The sequence below is a fragment of the Penicillium verrucosum genome, assembly GCF_028828655.1.
Source record: "Penicillium verrucosum strain IBT 35672 chromosome Unknown utg000003l_segment0_segment0, whole genome shotgun sequence".
Lineage (NCBI taxonomy): Eukaryota > Fungi > Ascomycota > Eurotiomycetes > Eurotiales > Aspergillaceae > Penicillium > Penicillium verrucosum.
The window spans coordinates 4,571,088-4,587,234 of NW_026643212.1; the positions used below are offsets into that span (position 1 = coordinate 4,571,088).

At 49.3% G+C, this 16,147-nt stretch overlaps 7 protein-coding genes across 7 annotated transcripts; 2 read left to right on the forward strand and 5 right to left on the reverse strand.

Annotated features, from left to right (window-relative positions):
- Window positions 1–179: 179 nt before the first annotated feature.
- Window positions 180–1,348, forward strand: N7516_009290 (DNA-directed RNA polymerase I subunit RPA43; the record flags this gene model as incomplete). The annotated part of the gene is made up of 2 exons (XM_057222009.1): window positions 180–451; window positions 517–1,348. The coding sequence occupies 2 exons, from the start codon at window positions 180–182 to the stop codon at window positions 1,346–1,348; spliced, it is 1,104 nt and encodes a 367-aa protein (XP_057072281.1).
- A 247-nt stretch (window positions 1,349–1,595) lies between these two features.
- nfr1 (putative AIF-like mitochondrial oxidoreductase (Nfrl)) lies at window positions 1,596–3,721 on the reverse strand (the record flags this gene model as incomplete). The annotated part of the gene is made up of 3 exons (XM_057222010.1): window positions 1,596–2,835; window positions 3,223–3,415; window positions 3,499–3,721. 3 exons carry the CDS (start codon window positions 3,719–3,721, stop codon window positions 1,596–1,598), a joined length of 1,656 nt encoding a protein of 551 aa, XP_057072282.1.
- An 894-nt stretch (window positions 3,722–4,615) lies between these two features.
- On the reverse strand, window positions 4,616–8,813 carry N7516_009292 (uncharacterized protein; the record flags this gene model as incomplete). The annotated part of the gene is made up of 3 exons (XM_057222011.1): window positions 4,616–5,909; window positions 5,957–8,401; window positions 8,461–8,813. 3 exons carry the CDS (start codon window positions 8,811–8,813, stop codon window positions 4,616–4,618), a joined length of 4,092 nt encoding a protein of 1,363 aa, XP_057072283.1.
- Window positions 8,814–9,709: 896 nt separating this feature from the next.
- On the reverse strand, window positions 9,710–11,761 carry N7516_009293 (arrestin (or S-antigen), N-terminal domain protein; the record flags this gene model as incomplete). The annotated part of the gene is made up of 5 exons (XM_057222012.1): window positions 9,710–10,426; window positions 10,479–11,039; window positions 11,096–11,308; window positions 11,359–11,472; window positions 11,549–11,761. The coding sequence occupies 5 exons, from the start codon at window positions 11,759–11,761 to the stop codon at window positions 9,710–9,712; spliced, it is 1,818 nt and encodes a 605-aa protein (XP_057072284.1).
- Window positions 11,762–12,440: 679 nt separating this feature from the next.
- N7516_009294 (triglyceride lipase) lies at window positions 12,441–13,904 on the reverse strand (the record flags this gene model as incomplete). The annotated part of the gene is made up of 7 exons (XM_057222013.1): window positions 12,441–12,531; window positions 12,582–12,818; window positions 12,868–12,997; window positions 13,059–13,097; window positions 13,147–13,235; window positions 13,414–13,654; window positions 13,706–13,904. The coding sequence occupies 7 exons, from the start codon at window positions 13,902–13,904 to the stop codon at window positions 12,441–12,443; spliced, it is 1,026 nt and encodes a 341-aa protein (XP_057072285.1).
- Window positions 13,905–14,660: 756 nt separating this feature from the next.
- Window positions 14,661–15,324, reverse strand: N7516_009295 (uncharacterized protein; the record flags this gene model as incomplete). The annotated part of the gene is made up of 6 exons (XM_057222014.1): window positions 14,661–14,828; window positions 14,898–14,998; window positions 15,064–15,072; window positions 15,141–15,174; window positions 15,232–15,270; window positions 15,322–15,324. 6 exons carry the CDS (start codon window positions 15,322–15,324, stop codon window positions 14,661–14,663), a joined length of 354 nt encoding a protein of 117 aa, XP_057072286.1.
- A 269-nt stretch (window positions 15,325–15,593) lies between these two features.
- N7516_009296 (protein PET117) lies at window positions 15,594–15,920 on the forward strand (the record flags this gene model as incomplete). Its single annotated transcript, XM_057222015.1, has 2 exons — window positions 15,594–15,689; window positions 15,747–15,920. The coding sequence occupies 2 exons, from the start codon at window positions 15,594–15,596 to the stop codon at window positions 15,918–15,920; spliced, it is 270 nt and encodes an 89-aa protein (XP_057072287.1).
- Between the last annotated feature and the right edge of the window lie 227 nt (window positions 15,921–16,147).

Consider the following 16,147-nt stretch of genomic DNA (forward strand, 5'->3'; position numbering starts at 1 on the left):
AGAGCAATTCCCCAAATAGTCCCACCCCGTCACCGCCCTGCCCCACCGCCTTCCCCTCTCGTCATACCAAAAGCCAAATGAAAAAAAAAAGTTCTCGACGCCCAAAGGAAAAAAAGAAGCACTTCAATCCCTCCACATCGACCCGACAAGCTCCGTGGAGCGCCCAAATTGCCTCCACGATGGCAATTGACGCAATGGAAATCGACAACCTGCCAATGCGCACAGCGGACGCAGAGCGCAAACGTAAATCCAAAAAGGACGCATCCCCATCCGCATCACCATCCAAAAAGCGAAAGCAAGCCCCGTCCTCAAAAACTCCACAAACCCAAGACTCAACCCCCGAGTCCCCCTTCACCCTCACAACAGCAACCCTCTACCTGCCCCTGTCGCCCATCTCCATCTCGCCGACGCACGCGCTGGCCTCGCTGCTGGCTGAGCATCTCTCGCCACTGCTCCTGACCTACTTCCCCCGCTGAAGGGCGTGGTCTTGGCTTATTCCAATGCCTCGATCTCCAGCAAGCCGCCGGCTCATCCCCGCGCTTCCTCGGATCTGAATCCGCAGCCGCTTACACTCGCCACAACAGCAGACGAGTACGGTGTCTTGTACGTCTATCTGACTGCTACGTTCCTGATGTTCCGGCCGAAGCGCGGACAGACCCTTGACGGATGGGTGAATGTGCAGTCGGAGGGATTCCTCGGTGCTGTGGTATTCAATTTGTTCTCTGTCGGCGTTGAGCGCAAGCGTCTGCCCTCGAACTGGAAATGGGTTCCGCCTGGTGAGGAGGCTGAGACGCCGGCTGAGACCGATGACGACTCAGGCTCTGATAAGGATATGGCGGATTTCGACGCCGAGAAGGAATGTTTCAAGCCTGCTTCGCTTTCCGAGGAGGAGATCGCGATTAACGCTGAGGAGGACGATGAGTCTGCCCACACCGGTTACTTCCAGTCTGTTTCTGGACACCGTGTGAGTGGATCTGTGCGATTCCGTGTTGTTGACGTGGATGTTATTCCCGGCTCTGAGCGCGATCGTGGGTTCCTCAGTATTGAGGGAACTATGCTTTCTGTCGAGGAGGAGGAGAGGCTCTCTGAGTCTGAGCGCCAGGGACAGTCTTTGCCTCCGTCTTTCTTCCCGGCGTCTCAGAAGGTCTCTGGGTCTGTCCCCGTGATGAACGTCCCGGCGGCGTCGACGGTGCAGGAGCTCTCGACTGTGGATGTGCATCTTGATGCCAGCCCCAAGAAGGAGAAGAAGGAGAAGAAGGAAAAGAAGGAAAAGAAAGAGAAGACCGAGAAGACCGAGAAGAAAGAAAAGAAGTCCAAGTCTTCCAAGTCGAAGAGCAAGGACGAATAAATTCGCTCTGTATACATGTCTGCATGAGCACCGATATCATACATCATCACTGTTGACTACATCCTGGATGGGCGTTCCGGTTTGCTTGTTCTTATTTTCCGATTCGAATTCGAATGTGTATATGCCAATTGAACATTTTAAAGATAAAACACACTTGATTCAAACTATTACTCTCCGACAACCTATCCTAATGATTAGTATCCAAACTTCAACCCCCCTATCATATCCCAATATCCATTCATTCATATCACAACTTAACAGTCAAAACATCCGCACCACCAACAATCTCCCCCTTCCGCAACATCTTCCCACCCCTCATCAACTCCGCAGACTTAACCATAACCGGATCAACCCCCATGGTAGCAACGGCGACAACGGTGTCCCCAGCCGTATAAAACGCAACAAACTTAGCCTCCCCTTTCTCCTGCAAAACAACATCATCATACCCATTAACCGGATTACCACAGTACCTCAACTGCGCCCCAAGCGCCGACCAAAACACCGGAATAAACGCCTTATATTTCAAAGATGACAGCGGAGCACGCCGGGCATGCACGATGGCACGCGCAGCCGCACGTCCCGAGTTCTGCGCGACGTTCCAGTGTTCGATGCGGACTGGCGAACCGCCGGCGTCAGCGCCAGGGCCGTGGTAGGGGTATGTTGCTATATCACCGATAGCGAAGACGGAGTCTTGCAGGCCTGGCACGAGGAAGTGGGAGGTTGTTTTGATTGAGCCGTCTTTTTCGAGGGTTATGGATTTGTTGTCGCGGAGGAAGTCTGTTGCTGGACGGACGCCGACGCCTAGGATGACGAGGTCGGATGGGAGGGCTGTTCCGTCTTTGAGGTGGACTGCGCCGACGGTGTTGGTGTTTGAGGGGGATGGTGTTGCGTGGCTTACGTTTGCCGAGAGGTTGAATTTAATGCCGGATTTTTCTAGGTTGGATTGGAAGATTCGGCCGACTTGGGTGCCCATTACGCGCTCCATTGGGGAGGTTTCCATACCTACTATTGTTACGTTGTGGGATTTTGAGAGTGCGTTGCCGACTTCCATGCCGATGAAGGAGCTGCCGATTACCACGATGTTTCTTTTTTCTTGGCCGGCGGTTGTGAGGATGGACTGCACGTCTTGGATTGTGCGGAGGGTAAAGATGTTGTTTAGTTCGCCCTTGAAGCCTTGCAGTGGGAGTCTGCGTGGGATGCCGCCTGTTGCCAGGACCAGTTTGGTGTAGGAGATGTTCTGACCAGATTTGGTGGAAATGGATTTCTGGTCAAAGTCCACGGCTGTCACTTCATCTGTGATAGTTTCTATGGCAGCTTCGGCGTACCACTCTCGTGGACGCCATTGGATCTTGGCAGGGTCTGTGATTAAAGCTTTGGACAGCTTGGTTCGATCTATGATTAGATCGGGCTCTTGGGAAATGATTGTAATCGACCCGGGGTATTTCAGCTCGCGGAGAGCTTGAATCAGGCCAAGAGTTCCACTTCCTCTGTTTGGTGTTAGTGTGGGTATGTAATTATCTGAATGGGAGGAAATGTAGAAACATGTGCATAGTAGGCACTGAGGGCACTGTGTAGACATTGTGTAGGCACTGGGAAGCAGAGAAGCAATGAGGAGTAACTTGAATAGCATCCCGTAAAAAAAGTCAAAAAATAAAAAAGTCATCGCCCGGAGGCGATCCGGCAACTCGAGATCAAGCGGCACTCAAGTTGAGGATGGGCGGGTTCCAAACAAGCGGTTTGTTTCCAACAAGTCGCCAACGACAACGACAACCGCTTGGCCAAATGCCCGCCCATCCGCACATACACACCGACAAGTGAAATATATCACGTGAAATGTGCAAGATGAGGTAAAAAAAAAAGAAAGTCTGACTTACCCTCCAACGACAACCACCTTCTCCTTGGGCTCTGACACGCTACATTTCACAACTGGATTGCGCTGTCCTGCTTTGACATCTTCCTCTTTAGCAAGGATGTATACACCATCTTCTCTTTCGAAGATTTCAAACTTGTTCAATGCGTTGGGAGCTGGGGCGTCTTCAACATCGCCAGTTTTGACATTGTAACAGGCTGCATATATGGTATGCTGTTAGTTATTTGTTCTTTCCTTTTGATTGAACAAAATGAGAGATTTAAACAAAGAGAAAACTCACCTCCATGCCAGGGACATGTAAGCCTTCCATCTCCAGTAACGACACCATTTTTCAGCGGTGCTCCATAATGCGTGCACCGCGGACTTAGGGCATGAACTTTATCGTCCAGCTTGACGAGGAGAACTTTCCCATCTTCAATGCCTTCAATTTCGGCCTCAGTCTTGTCTAGAGAGTTGAGGGATGCGAAGGAGGAGATGTCTTTTAGTTTGTATTCTTGGGGCATTGTTGATAGATTGGATAGATGGCGCTTTGGTTTGATTGGTTTAATTGAGTTGAATGGAGATGAATGGGTACTAGATATTGAGGAAAGAGAAGAGTAGGACAAAGAAGAAGAAGAAGAAGAAGAAGAATAGGTCAAGAGTAAGTTGGATATGCGGGGTGAGGGAGTATGGCGTAATGACCAGAGTAGACAGTTACACCGCCGGGATACTTGGAGAGATGGCCACGTACTTAAACGGTACATAAGTAAAAGGGAGGGGGAAAAGGAGAAGAGAAAAAAGGAGGAGGGAAAAAAAAAGAGAAAACAGAAGGGATTTTTCCTTAAATAGGTTGGTTTCTTTGTTTCAATCTATTTGATTGTAATACTTTGGAAGATATAAGTTCGTTGTATGTCGTTGTAGGTCGTTGTAGGTCGTTGTAGGTCGCTGTAGGTCGTGTAATAGACCTGAAGTATATACATCACTTGACATCACTGGATAGATGAATCCAACCAATCACGAGCAAGGTTTTGTCATTGATCTACATCAGAATATCTTGTTTTATGAATGACGAATAAAATGAATATACGCCCGTACATATACACCATATACTAACTATCTGACTACTTAGACATATTCCTCGGTTTCATGGTTCATGTCATCGCTATTGGCCTCAATATCGTACCGAAGTATACAACAACCAAGGGGTTTGTCATCAGCAAGAACATTCAGAATAATCATAAAATTGTATTGACCTCCAGCCGAAATAAAATAATGTCCAGGAATAAAATGAATGTGCAAGGTTCCTAGACGCCATCGCTCTGCGTCCATACATATACAGACAATGTAAATTGAATTGCCAACAGCCAACAGGACATCCATATCTCTTCAAACTTCAATAACGATCCATAAAGCATATTTCAGAACTTTCGCGACGAGCGCCTCTTCTTCTGACTAGAAGGACTGATACTCACTTCTACCAGGTGCTGGACTCTCCCCGTAGAAGCTCGGGGTGGACGTCCAGACGAGCGAGGAATGTCCTCATCACGTTGCGACTTCCCATACGCTGCAGATTTGGAGCGCTGTGATGGGTTCGAATTGGAGCTGCTGGGCTCAGGTGATTCATGTGGGCTGGAAGTGAGGTCAATCACTTCGGATGTCTGGGAGGCGGGGATTTGGGAGGCGGATTCGGATTCTTGCACCCGCTGGGAGAGTTTGGAGCGGGTAGATGTGGCGGGGGATCCCGTTTCAAATGCCAAAGGGAATGAGGTTTGTTTTTGGGATTGGACATCCTGCTGGGCACTCCTTGGTGGGTTGGGAGAGCGCGAGTTGGATACCCGTGGGGAGTCAAGCGGCGTGAAATTGAGATCTAGGTAGGAGTGCTGTACGCTGTCTTCCAGCCGCTCGGGACTCTGATTGCCTTCACTGTTGCCGCCCTCACTGTTGCCGCCTTCACTATTGTCGTCGTCGTTGTTGTCATTGCCGCTGTTGTCATCGGCATCGCTCGTGACGAGTGAATCGCCTGGCTCCGATGGGCCATTCCTTAATCTGTTCAAAAGATCCTTCCACGATTCAGAAGAGCTGCTGGGAGCTGCATTGTCTTTTTCTTTTTTCGTATCTCTTTTCACAAACAGAGAGTCAGAATCAGACGCACCATCGTGAACATTACGGTCAATGGTGGATAAAAGTGAACCAGACTGAGGACCACTCTCCCCCGACTCGCCAGGCGGTAAGAGATTTTCGTTAACGACCTGGCGTTCATGCTCTTGATGCTCAGACATTTCTTGGTCCTCAGGATCATCGGCAAAGGATTGATTTGCAGAAGCATATGACATCGTGGAAGGATCCTCGTCCCGACTGACTAAAGCAGATGGCGTATCTCCTCCGATGAGAGTATGGCCTTCAAGCTCGCGACTGAGCTCAACACCAGGGGTCATTTGCTGCCAGGATCGAGCAGAGTGAAATCCAGTGAAAGAAGGTGACGGGATTGGGGGTGTAATACTGCGCTCATCAGATCCTCTCTGGATTTGGATCTGCGGCACGCCTCTGCCAGGAGTTTGTTGGATAGGCTCATCGGGCATTCCCGGGGATTCACGCGGGGACTCAAGACGGCTGACTTCATTTCCAATGGTGACAAAGGTTGTGTCGTCAAGGTACATTTCCTCAGATAGGGCTGGTTGGGCATTCGGTACGGATTCTTGAACTACAGAGACACTTGGACAAGTAAGCATGAGCCATCAATCAGAGTTTATTTCACTGACATGCTACCTTCTCGAGTATTATTCTGGTCCTCAGATTCAGCACCCGACTGTGCTGCGGGTTGAAGAAGCTTCGGATCGCTGAGTTCCGCAAAGGCAAGCTCCCGATAGCCATCATCATCTCCCTCGTCATTGGCTAGGTCTGGTACTTCAAACTTGCTGAATTGACGGGGCTCATCATGCTCACTGGATGCTGAACGGGGCTTTCGATCTCGCTTGGCCAGTAATACATCAATCACTCCATGGTCTTTAACAGAGCGCACCTCAGCTACTCGGTACTCAGACATCTGAGGCTGCCAGTTCGTGGCTTTGGACATGTCTAGCTGCCGGAATGCAATGATTGCGCCGACCTTCGCTTCGCTCTCGGTCAAATCAGGAACAGAACTCATGTCGGCGGGGATCGTAGGTAGGTCATCGAAGGTAGCCTTTTCAGGTTCCGGAGCATCGTCATAATTCATCTGATCTCCTTCTGCTTCGCCTGCATAATGACCTTCATAGTAGGGAGCAGCTTCGCCTTCCCAATGACCCTCATGATGCGGATCGGCCTCACCTTCATAATAACCCTCATGATTGGTTTGGTCATCTCCGCCTTGGTATTGCTCATCATAGCCGTAGTAATTCCCATTTTCATCGTATTCCTCCTGCTCATATTCTTCGTAGACCTGAACACGCTGCTTTCTCTTCCGCTTCTTGTTGGGGCCCTTGAGCTCACGGATCAATGTATTGGCTTCTTGGTCCCAACGTTGAACAAAAGGATAAGGAGGCGCGGTCATATCAACTTGGGGATAGAGACACTCGACAGCACGGATGACAAGCTTGTTTTGCCAATCAATGTCGGATGCATCTTCATCCTCTTGCATCTGGTCGGTCTCTTCTTGCGCGTCTTTCTTAGAAGGTTTGGTTCGGCGCCCACACGCACTAGCTTTGGCAGCGAGCTTTCTCCGTGTTTCCTCTTCGTCTTCCTTGCTCTTCGGGGTTCGCATTCCGAGAGATCCAAACAGCATGCGTCGTGAGCTAGCTATGTCCAGGGTACGCCGGTTCGAAGGTTCCTGCTCCGGCCGATCCTTGTCGGGCACTTCTTGTGGAACAGGGGTCTCTCCGACGACAGATGCGGCAGGCGCGACATTTTCCTTCTCCGATGTCTCGCTTACATCAACACCATTACCTGAGGCAAGATCGCAAAGCAGTTTCTGGCGCTTGGCTTCGAACTCCTTCTGCTCCTGTTCTCTCTTTTCTCTCTTTTGCTTCTTGCTGGAAGATTCGGCAGATACTTGTTCCGGTTCCACAGGTTCTCGCGGTTTCACGAATGGCTCCGGGTTAAGGTATTGTTCCGGAGTATGCCAGCCTTCGTGGCTGTTTTCCCACTCCCGCAATGCATCAAAGCCTGCCTTTGCGGGGAGAGCACCAAGCTCCTTGAGCTTTGATAGACGGCGGCGTAGTTTGATGCGGTTGTTACTCTTTTTGGTGCGGATGGACCCTTCACCAGGAGCGCCCACAGAAACTGGTTGCACTTTTTTGACAGGAGCGGGGGCTTCCTCTTCAGAATCCGAGTTTGATGAATCGGAATCTTCGGAGCTTGAGGATGAATCAGAATCAGAATCAGAAGGTGCCTCTGTCGCAGGCTGCACCTCGCTCGAAGATTCATCATCAGAATCATCATCAGAATCATCATCAGAATCGCCATCGGAGGAAGACGCAGACGAGTCGGATGAATCGGAATCGGAAGCTTCAGCAGCACTTTCCTCCACCTGTGGAACTTGCGGAACTTGTGGGAGATCAGGCATATCCTCGTCCTCCTGCTTATCTCCCTTGTTGAATCTCACAGCCTTGGAGGTCCTTGGAGGTGAGTCTTCTGCGCGAGACCGCTTGCTGGAAAGAGACGAGGCAGCTGCAAGTGACCCCTTGGAAGTTGGTCGTTTGACTATCGAGGTAGCACGTAGTGGGTGCCCACTGGCATTCCGAGTCTGGTTTCTGATGTCAACAAATTGAGAAGGCTCTTCAAAGTCCTCTTTGAGCGCTTGGAGTTCGCTCTCCAATTCATCTTCCTCAATTTCAGGCATCTCAGACATATCCTCTTCACTGTCAGATCCCGCGGTGTGGTCAACAGGATGGCGAATAACCGTGGCCATAGACTCTTCATGCTCGGGGGGCACAATAGAAAGTTCCTTCCCGAACCCGGTGTTTGGAGGCGGAAGCCACTCTCCATCACCTTCCTCGTCGGCATGCACTTCGTCAGCCGCAAACTCTGGAGCGTGCTCCCAGCCAGAGAAAACCGTGCGTCGCTTCTTCCTTGGGGGTATGGTAATTGCAGGTCGCGTAGAGGTAGTTCTTTTCAAGAACGGTGACCCAAAAGGCACGCCGTCGATCAGATGCTTGCCCTCGGCAGTAATTTGGTGGCGACCACAGAGCCTTCTGGTCCGGAGATCTGCCAGTTGAAGGGCGCGGATACTAGAAGGTGAGAAGTTAGTTCAGTGTACAATCTTAGAACAATTATTACATGCACATACACAACTTCGTCTCCATCTCGGAGCAACCCATCAACCTCCATAAAATGAAGACATTCCGAGCCAGCAACTTCGACAACGTAATCTTCCAATCCCCACTGGCCACTGAACTCCGCATCAAAGATACTTGGTTCAGTTTCCAGCGGCACGACTTCATTCACATCCTCGAGAAGTTGTGCAACCGTGTACCCGCCATTCGAGAAGGCGATGTTCGGGGTGCGAGACGATGCGACAGCTGCTGTTGATGCCGGGCGTTGAGCCCCATACTCGCCTAGTGCAGAAGTAGACGAAGTCGTGGTCCAGAGAATGCGCGTGACCGGTAGGCCATGCCGTGAGATAACAAGGTGGAGACGCATGGTGGATGGTCAGTCGCGAGCTAAATCATTGACGCGGTGAATGGACTTTTTTTCGTGTTGCTGTTGGAGGTTTCGAGTCGACTACTCGGTAATGTTTCGGTGCGGGGTCAACCGAGTTGGTCTAACAGAGTTTGATTAAGATACAATGTGAGGACAGATGCCCATAGGATTGGACATGAGCTTGAGCACAAGTGGAAGAAGAAAGCAGAGCTCAATCCGCGTGGAGAATACGCTAGCCGTCTTTGGACTAGCGCACATAATGTTCCCTTTTCGATATAACATCTTTATGTCTTGGGACGTCTTTTTATATAGTTGTAGCTAGTATGTAGGATAAAGTGGCTTAAAATCTGCAAATCAACGTCTCTAATGTGACGAAGCTTAGGAAAATATACAATGTTAGATAGACTGTGACTACTCTAACTAACTACAGTATAGTTAGTTACCCGATAATGTACATTGATGAGTGAAAATGTATACCATGCGTGAGATATTCCCGTAAACAAACCTATTTATATACTGGCTTGATGTAATGATATCGGCTTGATTGAATTGGGCTCATTCTTCAGACTGTATGTAAGAAAAGTATTGCGTTCAACGGGCACTACACCCCTACACCCGATGGGTTCAATTAAAGATCCCTTAAACATTAACACCTCCAGAGACCTATGATGCATTTCAAGAATAAGGTATTTAGAACACCTTTCATCACTGAAAATTGACGGGGTATCGAGTTCGAACGTAGCAATAATGCAGTTCGTTTAATGGGCAATGCTATGAGTGCTGGAATAATCACTAGCACAAAGTGCTATGAAGCCCCAACTAATTTCAACCCCACTTAGCGTGAAAGAGGAGAGAATATGACAAAACTAGGGAAATCAAACAGCCTGTTGAGCCCATTAGCCTCGCGGATTTGAACTTCGCGGCACAGGCTTCCGGTTAGGAACACCCAAGTTCATAGGACGAAGATTATTCCGTGAAGGCTGGCGTTGCACAGCTTGGGGAGCGTTCAGCTGACTCCCCGCAACAGGCTCATATTGCGGCGGGCTTTCTTCATCAACGGTGTTTCGAGGAAGTTTCATCATACTCGCTGGACGTCTCATGGGGGATGTGGGAGGCGATCCAGATGGTGACTCCGGCGGTGTGGTAGGTAGCATGTCGAAGGACTCTGTGGAAGCACGATTGCCTCGACGATGAGGCGCCGAGGACCCTTCTGCCGCGGGCTCATCCTCAAGCGCCTTACCCGGTTGGGCTGCGGACTTGGAATCAGTTCCAGATTCTACTGTGCGTTGTGATGAGGCGTCTGGTGGGTGATACTCGCGGCGTGGTCCATCCACTGGACTCAGGTGGTCTCCCATGGCATCCTCGTAACTGGGTGGTGCGTCGTCATTTACATCTCCGGAATTGATGGGTACAGGCTCGCCGGTTGGCCGTGGTGGCATGGGTGGTCGGCTGCTTCCTACCTCTGTTGGCAAGCTGGGCCGGGTTTGCTGTTTAGAGGGCGATGATGATGGTTGAAGTGATGCAGCGGCCATTGCATCCAGGAGAGCTTGTGGTGGAGCGATTCCCGAGAATACTCTGACTGGCATTCGCAGGGGCAGAACAATAAGTTGAGGCTATGCCATAGTCAGCCAAGAGACATCTCTAGGGGTTGGTGATTCAACATACCTGGAATCCATGGGTCAAGCCTACTCGAATTTCCAGCTCGTAAGACCTTTCAATGTTACATGTCTCAAAGGACGGTGCCACCGAGTTGGGCAAGGGATACCGATTCCACAGGGTTGGGTCAATGGTCCAATCAGTGCCTACGGGGTCCTCTGGTTTGCCTAACGGGATACCCAGATTGCTGCGGCTCATGATAACCCATGAGGTAATTTCAGTGCGGTTGAGGTCATGGGCTAAAATTTTCGTATAGGATATTAGTTCCACCTGTAACATCTGAAGGAAGATTGCGTCCCGTCCCTCGCTCAGCCTTCTGGCAAGGAGACGGAGGGGGACAGGTTCGTTGCAAGTGAGAATAGACGGGTTGGGAAGTCGAGCATCCACAGACACCCGTGGAGGCTGTGGATTTGACTCTCGGGGTGTAGAAGAAGATCCCCGCGAGAAGATAGTCTTTTTTTTAGATGCCATCTGGGGTTTGGAGAATTGGTGTTGTCGTCTGGCGTAGGTTTCCTCATTGGGATTCCCGACTCTTGGTGGCTCAATTGGAAGGAAATTAAGAGGCACAATCTGCGAAGCCAATTAGCAAGTGTGATAATGGCGAATTATCTGAGCATATCACTTACCGATCTGATATTTTCTTTGTAGAACTGCGGCCGGATGACCGTTGCCTTGACGAAGTATTTGATATCTGCTACACCCGGGAACCCGCTTAAAGATGGCGGGAGAGTCTTTCTGACATGTCGATTTGTGTCTTTAGCTACCTCAACTTTCAACCCGGAGAAGCTCAGATTGGTGAGCATGCTGTTGGTGGTGCTGCATGAATTATTGAAGGGGAACTAGCGAAGCGTTAAAGGTGTTTCTAATTGTCATAGAAAAGATCCTTTACCTTGAATTCGAAAGGGTACTCATATGATCCTGCGGCAAAGGTATATGTAGGCGCAGGGGACTCATTCTGCATCACACCCGGTGTCGGGAAGACGGTAGCAACCTTGTACAATATCTGCATTCGTTGGTTAACCAATGCCCCAGTCGATATTTTATCTCGCCAATAAGTACGATAAACCACATCCTCTCACCTTGTGGACCTCAATCTCCGTTCGCTTTTTGTCTGAGTGCACATTTTGGGGGTTCCTGGGACCGGATAGACGAGTGCGACTCTCACACTCCAGTTTGACCTGAATGGCCCCAATGGCTGCTTCCGTCGGTAACTGTAGCACAACTTTGCCCTTGAGGAAGTCTAGATTTGTATAATGGGTGTGGCGGCTGTCCAAGACGATATTTGCGGACATGGCGGCGGGCGCCCGGGGCCCTGGCGGGGCTCTCTCTTCGGTTGGTGCCGGCGTTCGAAGGAGTCAAATGGGGGGGAAAGGGTCGCTAGAATATAATGCGACAAGTATCAAGCCGTTGGAAGATGCAAGTAAGGCAATCTCAGCGCGAGGCGTGGGGCTGTGAGATGAGAGGGGGAAATGCGGATTATATGTGAAGGATCTCGGAATGACGTTTCAAGCGTTCATGGGATCAACTGACTGCCAAGCAATGTACAACTGCCACAAGTCTCTAGCATAATCAGGGACTTTTGCAGCTTTAGAGGCTCGAGGTCTAGGTTAGACTTAATATGCTGCGCCTCAATCATGTCATAGCCACATTTCTAAGACAAAGGCCTTAATTCCGCTAGTACCCGCTATAACTTCAACGGTTGTGTTTGTACATGCTTTTACAGCTACATATCTGGGTAAATACATTATTTCGAAATGCAATTGTCTATTTTACTAATTGACAGGTTCACTAGATTGATTTCATACAATAATATGTTTATACATAAGTAAATAGGCAAGAAAGAGGAAGAAAAGTGTTCGGTTTCCATCTCCAGGCACCAGAATTTCCCCATATCAAATCCGAATCCAGCCACAACAGGGCTGATGGAAATCCAATTATATCTTTCTTACAGTCCCTCTTTGGCCAACATGTCTAGTGAACAGGCAGCTTATTAGTCTCGAGTGACCCAATCAGACCGTAACACATACCTGCAATATCCAAGTAAAATGCAATGGCGTTAAACCTGCATAAAGATCAGCATGATTCCCAAAATATAATCTGCAATCAACTAACTTCCGTTTGTTGCCTGTTACTTCTCCGACTAGCCACTTAAGGCGGTTGGTCCAGTTGATTAGGTCTAGATGGCTCACGCCCTTCAAGGTTCCTTTGTAGCCTGCATCGCCTCCCCAGCGGCTACTAGACACGCTGACTAGGCCATCATTGGGTCCTTCAATCTCCGCAAGTACTCGGTGTGAAAGCCGAAAGGCAGACCATATACTTGGCTCCACTGCTGCTCCATAGGAGAAATATCTAGGAAATGTTGGCAGGGCGTAAGGTGGGGAGAATATGTGGCACGTACCTGACATCATCCACATCTGGGGTATTGGGGTTGAAGGTCTCAGTCATGTATTTCCGTGTTAGTTGAGCGAATGCACCTGTCTCGACACTTAGTCGATTAAGGGCATAATAGATCTGAGGTAGGCGATCGGCTGCACAGAAATCAATGTTATCTTCTAAGTCGTCCCAGTGAGTGAGTAAATAGTGACGAACCTCCAATTTGATCAATCACATAGTCCGCTACAGATGAGCCTAATAGACAATTAGCAGGAAGGCGAATGAAAGCTATGATGGACCAGACCTCGATGCGGGGATGCGATAGTGGTCAGTGACAAGACTTTGAACTTCTCCGGTCGTATGTGGCTAATCATATATCGTGAATCAAGACCACTTTGCAAGTCATTAATTAGCTTGCGCTGTATAGTATGATCCTCTTGTTATGTCTCACCCCTAATCACAGGTAAGCATTAACTTTATCGCAATGATTAAGGTATCCCACCATGCTATGCCTATACAGAAATCAGTCAGAACATGTCAAATATGTAACCAGTACATGGTGGCATCATACGCAATAATATTAACATCTTTTCCTCGAGCCCCAGCCTCGATATTTTGGGCCAATTGCTCCGCCCGCGCCTCAATGGAGCCAGATGGAGGCACTGTTGCCGTGATAACTTCGATACCTCGCGCCGTCAGGGCCTCTTTGATTCCACGCCAGTACTGAACACCGGGGAGATATGGACCAGCAAGGCGGAGTTCAGAAAACCCGAGCAAGCCATGGGCCAGAACGACAGGGTATTTTGGTGCAGCTAATCACGAGTCAGCAATTGCCCATACCATTCAAGTCTAAAGTAACAAACCATATTTATCACGGATGATTGAGTACTCATCGACAATTACTTTGCCATGGTCCTCTAATCGCGGTTCGAGACTTGGTCTGTGTCTGCATGGAGACCCGTGATACCACCTGTTGTTAGAGTGGCATACAACCTGGCCGTATGAGTAGCAGGCTATTGAAGACCGCTTTAGTGTATTCCGCGTAAGAATTGCATATTTCATTGTTCTGCGTCGTCCGCAGATAGGTTGTCGAACGAGACCTGGCGCGGAATGACGCAACGGGAAACATGTTTGGTGCCTCAGGCCAACATGGACTATACTTCTGTTGATTATTCCACCAAGAGCGTAACCTATGCAAAAGGGGAAAGAATTGTTTACTCAGCTGAAAGTCGATTCATCATAACGAGTGTCTTTTATACGGGGAAATAATTCGAAACGACAATCAATCATCCCAAGATCTACTAATAGACACTGGCGCCAGCATGTGTTGCCAACAGTGACTCGTTGCCCATTCAATGGGAACGAGTACTGACACGTGCCTCGGGGTTCATATAGCGCATTGAATCATCCTGCGCCTCTCCTTGCCATCACCTGGTACCGAGTAAGAACAACCACAGGTACCAGGGCCGTGTTGTCTGGATTGGTGGATTGGTGATGTATTTGAAGTTCACCAAAGCATAGTCCCCCACAAGGGCTTAAGAGTAGTCTGGGTCAACAAGGACAAATAACTGTGTTGTGGTGGTCAGTACTCAGACTGGCCGTAGATCGAAAAGTTTAGATTCAAGCCAGATGTTTGGGAACACCATGGGATGAATACGACATGCGTATTCCAACATTAGTGAGATACAGACTCCATCCATATCATATACACAGGGTTAAACGAAAAAGAAACTGATATTGTCCGAAAATTGGATATCGATGAACAGACACGCAAGCGCATTCACGCGAGGAAAGGAAAGATAACCCGGAATATCTACATTATGCCTTGATCTTCTCAGACGCCACGGGCTTGACGTCGGTCGTCACACGAATGAGGTCTGCGATCACCTTCTCGCCCTGCTTCTTGCCGGCATCCTTGATCTCCTGGAGCTTGACCTCGGCTTCCTTGTCGGCCTCCGCCTCGGATACCTTGTATCCGCTTGAGTGCTAACAAAACAGCCAGGTTAGCACTGTGGACCCCCTAGTTATAACCGCCGGTTAGAAGCTGTATCTCACCTCGCCCTCGAACTTCTTGTACTCCTCTTCCTTCTGGTTCTTGTATTCCTCGATCTCCTTCTGGGCTTCTGACTTGGCGTCTCTTATCCGCTGGGTACGGTCTGTATTGTTACGAAACAATTAGTTCAATGATGCGAATGGCGACAGGTAAGTTTGTATTGCGTACACTCTCTGGCTAAATGTGATGTGACGTATTAGTGTCTGTGATAGGCAGCGATGAGGGGTACACATAGTTGGACTCACATTTCTGCACAATCTTCTGAGCCTCTCTCTCGGCCTGGCAGTTCTGTGATTAGTATCTCCACGCTGCAGTCAACATACAACCGGGACCTACATCGAGTAGGGTCTGAATGCCCGCGGAGTTCTGAGCCGACTGTTGTTCACCGTTAGCGACTGGCCACCAATTCCGAGATAGACTGCTCACCATATTTACTAGAGACCTCTGAGCTTTGAAAATAGGGTAAAGGGGAAATAAGGCTGGACAGGGACGATTAAACGGCGAGTCTGGAGCTCCGAGTCTAGGTCGATCGGAGCCACGCATCGCCCCCCCAGAGCGGTGGGGGTTCTGCCACCAAACGCCGCCTGGTGATCGATAATCCCGGCCTCGTTTTGATGAACAGCTAACACACCAGAACATTGTTTGTGACCATTATTTGCTGAACCTCTGTGTCGAGCCGTGCTCTCGCTTATCCTGCCATGTCTCGCGCATCAAAACTCACATTCGCAGCCACTGGCCTTGGCACAATGGGTATTATCGGATTTGTCCACTGGGCACAAGAGGCGGATAGAGCGGTATGTTGCAGATTCGACTCTCTATTTCTGGCATATACTTACTTTTTTGAATGTTAGGCTATGCACAAAGGAGTTGAACGTGATATGGAAAAGCAGCGTGTCCGACTAGAACGCCAGGCCGACTTTGAAATCCAAAAGGCCCTCGAGCAGGAGTACCTCAAGCTCCAGACGGTACATAGCACCACCGGCGACTCAAATACAACCAATCAAAACACGAGTCCGGGGTCATAATGCGTGTGTCCGCCTGTGGATATCGAGCTACGTTCTTTTGCGCGATCCAGTTCGCGATTCGGTCTGGATGCGTTCTGGCTATACCAATGAATTCAATGGCGGCCAGGCCGCTGATGCATGGGAACAAGGAGTTAAAGTTGTTTGCATATGTGATGCTGTACAAATATTTGAAACCAGTGGTGTATACTATACCTCATCTGTACCATATGAAATGAAAATCGTCTCTG